This window comes from Lolium rigidum, unplaced genomic scaffold (assembly GCF_022539505.1).
Source record: "Lolium rigidum isolate FL_2022 unplaced genomic scaffold, APGP_CSIRO_Lrig_0.1 contig_58767_1, whole genome shotgun sequence".
In the NCBI taxonomy this organism is placed as follows: Eukaryota; Viridiplantae; Streptophyta; class Magnoliopsida; order Poales; family Poaceae; genus Lolium; species Lolium rigidum.
In genome coordinates, this window is record NW_025901056.1 from 2,628 (window position 1) to 10,692 (window position 8,065).

Genomic DNA, 8,065 nt, shown 5'->3' on the forward strand with positions numbered 1-8,065 from the left:
ATGGATCCGTTGCTTTAATCTTGGAGGAGAAAAGATGTGAAAAGCAGTCCACAATAACCGGATTGCGATGCTCGGTACCTTTTACAAAATCACCATTCATATTATTTGACCGTTTGATATACTCCTCCGTTCCATATTAACCGTCACAAGTTATCTGAACACACATATATTTAGGCGCATTTTAGCGTGTACTCTAGATACATGTGAATCTAGATAAATCTACGGCAGTTAATATGAAACGGAGATTTCTTTTCTCCAAGCCGAAGCAAAGCTGTAAAAGAAAGCAGGGTTTTTTTAAAATCTCCATTCTGGAGCCAGTTCGCTGGAGCCCTTTTGGTTGGAGCTAAAATCTAGCCCGACCGTGACCAAATCTTGCTTGTTTTCGATTGATTTGACAGCGACCACGACCAAATCTGATGCGGTTGACAATACTCTTTCCAAGCTTTACATGTTCTCATCCACCACCGGTCCATGATGGCGCCTTTCTAAATCTGCGCCTGATCCCAGCTCGGGCCGTCAGGGTCTCCCCCAACCAATGCCATGCTATCTTTACGCAATCTCACGGGTCAGTGGTACCAGAAGGAGAAGAAGAGGGGATGGACACCACCAGAAGTAGCATTGATTATGGTCGCAGGGAGGAATCTCGGCAGCAGGTGCGCCGTACGCATCCATCCCCAATTCGGCACATGGTGGATAATCAGTCAGGGAGGGCCGAGCGAACGAACGAACGGCCGACCCGCCGCCGCCGCGCATCCTGCAGTTGCCGGAGCCGCACGTCACGGTCACGTCCGGAGCCGATTACAGGACAGCCAACCCATGACGGGACGGGACCCCAGCATGTTGCAACAGAGATCAGTGCCAATAAACTATTTGGTCCCTGCAGTGCTGCGTATCCGCGTCCGCAAGTTAAGTTAGGTTTAGGATGGAAGACTCACCCGATCGCAGGGATCCCAGAAGGGTCCTCTCGGCGTGCCCAAAAGCCGGCCGGCCCTACCTGCTGAGGGGAGATGGAGCCTGCGTGAAAGCGAGCTCCTTTGCACCGCCCGCGTGACGCAGATACACGACGCTGCTGCCTCATCCAGATCACACGGGTACATCTCCTCGTTAATTACATCTCCAGCGGACCGACGCATTTCGGACGTCCAAACGAACGCGTCGTGTCCGTTTGCGTCGGGCCAAATGGTCGAAATTATCCGGGCGTCCGTTTGCGTCGGGGTGGCTCTAGCGGCACGACGCATAATTTTTTTTTTCATTCATAGGCCATAAAAAGTTAAATGAAAAAAAAACATAAAAAAGCCAGAAAGGCGTGCTGTCTACTGGTCCTCGTCGCTGACGAGGTCAATCAGCTGCGGCGTCGGCCATGGAAGCTCGTACGCCGGCGGTGGAGGAGGTACCGCCGCACGGGCAGGAGGCTGTGGCCAGGGATCCAACGCTGGAACAGCAGGCGGAGCGCGAACGTTGGAACGAGTCGGCGTGGCCGGAGGAGTCGCCGGCCTCCCTTGCGTGAGCGCTGACTCGCGGAGCTGGATTGCGAGCCCGTCCCACAAAGCGAGCTCGTTGAGCTCGTCCTGCTCGTCGTTGGCCAGTGCCATGGCAATGGCCTCCTCCTCGGAAATGTCCGGCGGCTGGGTCTCCGGATCCCACGCCGGCCCGCCGTCGTCGTGGTCGTACTGTGCCATGGTCAGGTCCTCGTGTGCGTCCTCGTCCTCGTCCTCATCGCCGTCCTCGTCCGCGTCCTCCTGGTCATTCTCTTCTTCTTCGGCGGCGATCTCACGCTCGAAGTAGTCTACGTCGGCGAGGTAGCCAGCGCGGCGGCGCGTCGAACTCCGACGACCCGAATGAAATCCAGTTGTAGGAGTTCAGCGCGTACGCCGGATCCTCCGGCTGCAAGATCGCTCGGTGGCGGCGCACCTCGTCCCGCCGCTCTTGACCCTCGCGCGGCACGGGGGGAACCGGCACTCGCCTCGAGTTCAGGTACCAGCCCCTTCCCTGCAAGTTCGCGTCCGACCATGGTACCGGCCGGTTTTTCTCCCATAGCTGCCGCGCGAGGTCAACGCGGACGTACCGGCCGACCCGTGCTTTCTTGCCGGAACGCGAGCCGCTAGCCTCCTGGTCGTTCTTCTTCCGGAACGGCCAGCATTTCTTCCCGATGGCGTCGGTGTGGTGGATACTGTGGGATTTGGCAATGGTTTTGGTCGGAGAAATGGGCGCCGACAGCGTCCCTTTAAGAGGCTCCGACGCCATCTCGCCTTCAATGGCCTGCCAGTGCAACGTCTACTAGCTACGCACGCTCGCGGAAGCCGAGGCACGCCATTAACGCGGCCCTGCAAAGACTGCAGCGCGCCGCCCGGAAGTTATGCCGCGGAAGACGAATCAGTTGTGCCGCTGCCAGATGGGCCCGTGCGAGGACCGAGCGGACACTTTGCGCGTCCGCTCAGACGCAAACCTAACGCATATTTGGGCCAGGTTTGCGTCTCCGCGAACGGCCCGATCACTTTGCGTCGCCCCGCTAGAGGTGGTGCCAGAACCATTTCCGATCACGGCAGACACAAACGATCGCTGAGCGTCCGTTTGCATCGCGCCGCTGGAGATGCCCTTACACCCAAAAAAAGGAAACCACAAATGAAGATAGCAGGTGTGCTCTGCTCCCAGCAGAATTGATCCAGCATTTTTTTTTTTGAGATGAGATGTATGCCCCGTAATCCAGCATTATTAAAGCTGAGTTTTGCAATGATTGCGAGTCACACGCCCATCAGTATATCGGATATAGTAGTACCACAAGTACATAGCCACCGTGAGAGTGTCAAAGGGCACCGTCTATCGTCCACCAATGTGAACATTCTGAGCTCGGCCTTTTCCACCCCTATCTTAGCTTTGGGCCCATGAAACGTGTACAGCATGCGCTAACAGCGAGTACCAAAACGGCAAAACCTGAACTGGAAAATGGGCAAAGAAACAAACAACTATAGATCTACCAAAAACACACTTGCTAACTCGAATCCAGAGAGCACACACGGTAACTTGATCGCCCGTGTTCTAATCTAGCCTGTCCATAGAACATACACCCCTCGGCTCGATACCGGCTGCCATGGTCAACAGTTCAGTTCTACTGCACAAGCGCATCACAAAGGATGGTTGCTTTCAGCCCCTGCGAGTTTAGAGGCCTTTTTTTATAGAGGCGAGCTTTGAGGCCTAACCTGCACAATTATACACGGAACATCTGATTAGGATCGAAATGAACACAAATGTAATGCCCAATAACAGCAGCACAGTGGGAAAACTTACTTGGTATCTAGAATCCAGTGTACAACTTCACATTCCGCCAGGGCCTCTCACTCCAGCAACTTTGTCCCAATCCTCAGGGGAGAGCATGTCAGACATGTACTTCTCCTGACCGCGCCAGAGGATCTGGCATCACACAAGATTAAGAGTTTACGGATTTGCGCATAGAAAGCAAGACCCTGGGCAGCCTATATGATTTAGCGTGTAACAACCAATGTGCGACTCACAAGGTCCGAAACAACCACTGTGCAATCTTACTATGGCTGCCTACACAATAAGTAGCAAGTATCTACTCAGAACTCCACATATGCCAAGAGCAGCATGACAACAATGGTAAAGAGAACTATTGATAAATGCAACGCATGCTATGAGATCATACTTTTTGATGAACCATGCATTTGTTGTGTATGGTTCATAAACAAAATTAACATGAAAAACAGAAAAAGGAACTATATAAATGCTCGGTGTACTCTACCTAATACATGTGAAAAGCTTCGAGTGCAAATTCATTCTATATTATTGAAAAATGAGAAAACTTACTATTTATTACAGACAGGTATTTTATCTATTCTAATACATTTTGAATTTGGAGTTTACAAGGGTACAAAAACTGGAATCTACATGGCACATGATCATTTGTTTCAGAATTTTTCATGCTGATTTGGTGTCTAGACTGGAAATTGATTGCACGAGCTGATCACGAAGTATGGTTGCTTATGTTGCCTTGGATAAAAAGATTATAATACCTTGTCAATGACCCCAAACTCCTTGGCTTTCAAGGAATCCATATAGAATGGTCCTCTCATCACCTTGTCTATTTTCTCCGGTGGCTGGTAAGGAAAGTGTTATATTCCAACTGAAATGAACATAAAGAGTGGTCCAAGTAAATAATTACAAGTTGCACATACATTTCCAGTGTGTCTTGATAAAAGTTTGACCAAGGTGTTCCTGTTGTGCACGACCTACAAGAAGCGAATGACAAAGTATAAGGTCTTGACTCAAAATAAGCCATGAATCTTGGAAATTAAATAAAATACTACACACAATGATTCAGTTTCATGTGGAGAAGTTTATATACTCAATACTAGGTAACATCCAAACATGTCATCTGTCCTGGTTTACCCAATAGTTTAAATTAAAAAAAACAATGGCATGGACAAAGATTGCATCACCAGGTCACCATTATGGATTCATTTCAGTACTGAGATATTCTTAAATTAGAACCAAAGCTTCGATGTGATTTTTTTATCTATGTAATCAAGGCAAATGCTTGAATACTTGCATAGAAAAAGTATACAAGCGGCCATATGCAAATGCCCCATCGCTTGCTTAACATATACGTTAGATTCAAGGACAAACTAATAAGAACTGAAGACACATCTCATACCTCTTTCGCACGAATAACAACATCAGATGCTTGCATCATCCCATATGAAGGAATACGAGGTTGCTGAATCAAAGCTGACGTACAAGTATGTTTTCATTAGCAGGAATCAACCAACAGATAAACTAATCCATAGTCCCACTTTACTACCTTTGGCATGAGGAAACATATATCGTTTGCCTTTCTTTCCTGCTGCAAGTACAAGGCAAGCATGACCTGCTGCAGCTCCTAGGCAAAGTGTGTGGACCTGAAGAACAAATAGTAGATCCATCATAGGAATCATATATGTGGAAAATAGTTGGTATATACAAAATTTACAGAGTGCAATGGACTAATGATCAATTCTACAAACACAAACAGCTCATCCTAATATTATGTCAAGCATAAACAGGGTCTTCCCCAGTTCAAAATACCAGGGTAACAAATCAAGTGCAACCTACCCTGAACGTGTAGCTACACAACCTACGCCACAGTAACACATCAAATATCTCGAGGAGATATCTGACGGCAAGGGAGAGTGGAGCCGTGGCTCCATGGTTCTCCAAAAATTATCTCTAGCACACTCCATAGACTATATCAACAGTTTTTTTTGAAATATTTTGTTTTAAATTGGTGCCCCAGTCAAATAGTACGGAAATAAGTGGCCAGTTTATTTTTTGATGTTAGGACCAATTTCTTGCTGAATGTATGCATAGATAATAAGAACAAGGTTGATTCATCTTTCGCATGTTCTGGATGGTTTAAAAAGTGATCAAAGACAATCCGTTAATAAACACCAGCCAAAATAGACATAGGGCAATTTTGATCCAGATTGCAATCTGGTATTACATGTTATTATATTTGGCCATTCGCCTTCATTAGGCCATAACTGTTTCTGGAAGATCTTATAACACAAATGATTATAATTAATACTGAGCTACTATGTAGAATATGTCACCTCAGTTTTCATCCGCATCATTGCATCGTAGATAGCAAAGCCTTCTGTCTCCATCCCAACCTAAGAAAATTCAAGGAACTACACTAAGAACAATTTGATTATCATGACAATGAACAAAAAGTCTACATAAGACCTCACAATTTGTCAGATTTAGCATGGTGTAAATAATATATATTTTTAATAAGATACTTAATCATGATTTTGCAAAACATAGTCAACCATGATGAAATTTCAATTGAACAAGATAAGTTTGCTTACTGGTTCACCATCATCACGAGCTGTTCCTGTTGAGTTGATGTATATGTATGCAGGTTCATTACTATCCATCCAATCAAGGTACATCAACTGGGCAACAATGAGCTCAGTAACTGCTGGAACCAACTACCAAAGCAAGAAGAGATAATCTCATGAGGTTATGTTATAGCATGTTGTACAAAAACAATACACTAAGCGTCTATAATACATATCAATTTAGCTACTGCAGGATATCCAAGAAAACATTATTGAAGCATATGAATACTGAAAACAGGCACTGACATAGCATCAAATCAATAGAATTTAGTAAACTACTCCCTCCGTTCTGAAATACTCTGCATTCTAGGCTTAAAAATTGTTCTGAAATACTGATTCTAGCTTTTAGTCAACAGAATGCGGAAAACGAAGTGGTCCTCCTTTATCTATTGGATGTCACTGTTTTCAATATAGCTTGGATTGGTTGTTTACCAATTTAAGTAGTCCTAATAAATGCACTACTAAATTGTCTGATTTTTCCTAGAATGTAGACTAAAAGAGAATGGAGGGAGTATATATTAGTAAGGAAAATTCTGCTGCAGTTCAACATAGAAGGGGAATTAGCCAACATCTCCAGAGGACAAACTAATGAATATTCTTAAGTAGATGCTTAAAATGGGCTATATGAAGGATATATTGCCTATAGAGCCACTTCCGGATACTGGATACATGGAAGAAATTATGCTACAAACTATATGTATTGTACCCTGGGATCAAAAGTCTCCAATTTAATTTGGTGAAACATGTCCTCTTTACTGGAAATGGTGAGATCTTTATCACACCAACTCATGTACATATACTCGGGAGTAAATTTTGTATAATTATAGGTTTAGTGTACACACTATCACAAAATCAGAGATGTACAGGTCAAATACCAACCTTATGTCTGATTAAGCAATATAATAGCCCTTTAAAATTGATATAAATTTGTGAATACTAAGCGATCTTAAGAATTAGTACAACAGGCTATTGAGGACAAAAGATTTGCTAAACTCCACGGCACCTGGTGTATTTGGCTTTTGCCAAACAGGGCTCATGGTATTGCAGTCTGTCTTATTTTCTGCGCCTATGCAAGGAGATAAAATACAAACATGAACCAGTACAACAGTGGTTTCATTGTCTGATAGCTCAGGATATAACATTTAATCGAACTGTCTACAATGTATCCAAGCTAATTAATTGACCGTATCTGGAATCCACGAATTCAAAATGCAAAAATACTTCGAACAAAAGCTGTGAACGTTGGCGGAAATTCATACCGGCATGCCAATGTAAACAATTCGACCATGTAGAAGCAATGATGGCAAATCTGGGGGAGGCCTTCTAGGCCTGTGCATACTGTATGAGCTGCTAGAACGTTCCACCTGCCAATTTCAGTTAAGCCAAGCTTAGCTAAAAATACACTTCAGCAATTGCAATTGCAGAATTAAATCATGAAAGCGTGCATATGCATGGAAGCAAGTTCACAAAATAGTAGAGAGTAAGCGCCACCTGTGCGGGCGTAGACATGAGCTTGGCGTTCTGGAAGATCTCGAGGAACGGCAGGTGGTCCTCGCCGCGGTGTTCGCCGCCCGCAGCGGCCTCGAGGCGCTCCGGCGAGGCAGAGGCTAGCGTGGACAGGAACGGGTCGCCCTTCGGGTTGAACAACGGCGACGGAGCCCCCGCCGCCGACCCGAAACCGTAAACACGCGCCACAAGGGCCGAGGACGGCGCGCCGCACCTCGCGGACCGGACCAGGGGGTTCGGGGAGATGAAGGGAGAGGGCGCGGGTGCGGGGGAGGGCGTGGGGAGGCGTAGGGAGAGGAAGGAGGAGGCCATGGTGCCTGGTGGCGGTGCTCGGCCGCGGCGTGCGAGCGAGCTCGGAGAGTGGAGAGCGGAGGCCTGTGTGTGGATAATTTTGTCGGGGGAGAGTGGAGAGTGCCGGCTGCTTTCTGTTTGCGCTGGGCCTTGGCCTTCGAAGGAGGGCACGTGCTGGATGGGCCTTCTGAGCTGCATAGATGGGCCATGCGCACAAGGAAAGGAAGCACATGTGGGTGTTTTGGTCACCGGCATATCCGGGTCATCCTATTTGACGGGAGGTGCTATACACCACCCTGGTCGGTGCGGACCAGGCACCGCACCCCCCCAGGGTGCCTGTTGGGCCGGCCCAGTGACGTTTGTTTTCTTTTTTT

The 8,065-nt window shown here is 46.8% G+C and overlaps 1 protein-coding gene across 1 annotated transcript; it reads right to left on the reverse strand.

Annotated features, from left to right (window-relative positions):
• Positions 1 to 3,131: 3,131 nt before the first annotated feature.
• On the reverse strand, positions 3,132 to 7,756 carry LOC124681899 (ATP-dependent Clp protease proteolytic subunit-related protein 3, chloroplastic-like). The gene is made up of 10 exons (XM_047216678.1): positions 7,386 to 7,756; positions 7,154 to 7,258; positions 5,862 to 5,984; positions 5,604 to 5,663; positions 4,817 to 4,913; positions 4,670 to 4,743; positions 4,191 to 4,244; positions 4,029 to 4,112; positions 3,286 to 3,408; positions 3,132 to 3,197 (listed from the first exon to the last, which is right to left on the reverse strand). Exons 1-9 carry the CDS (start codon positions 7,710 to 7,712, stop codon positions 3,313 to 3,315), a joined length of 1,020 nt encoding a protein of 339 aa, XP_047072634.1. The 5' UTR covers positions 7,713 to 7,756; the 3' UTR covers positions 3,132 to 3,197; positions 3,286 to 3,312.
• Positions 7,757 to 8,065: the final 309 nt, after the last annotated feature.

Coding starts and splice junctions, on each gene's coding strand:
- LOC124681899 (XM_047216678.1), bottom strand. CDS start 7,712: ATGGCCTCCTCCTTCCTCTCCCTACGCCTCCCCACGCCCTCCCCCGCA. Junction 7,259..7,385: donor TCATGTCTACGCCCGCACAG/GTGGCGCTTACT, acceptor TGAAATTGGCAG/GTGGAACGTTCTAGCAGCTC. Junction 4,113..4,190: donor TATCAAGACACACTGGAAAT/GTATGTGCAACT, acceptor TTTCCTTACCAG/CCACCGGAGAAAATAGACAA.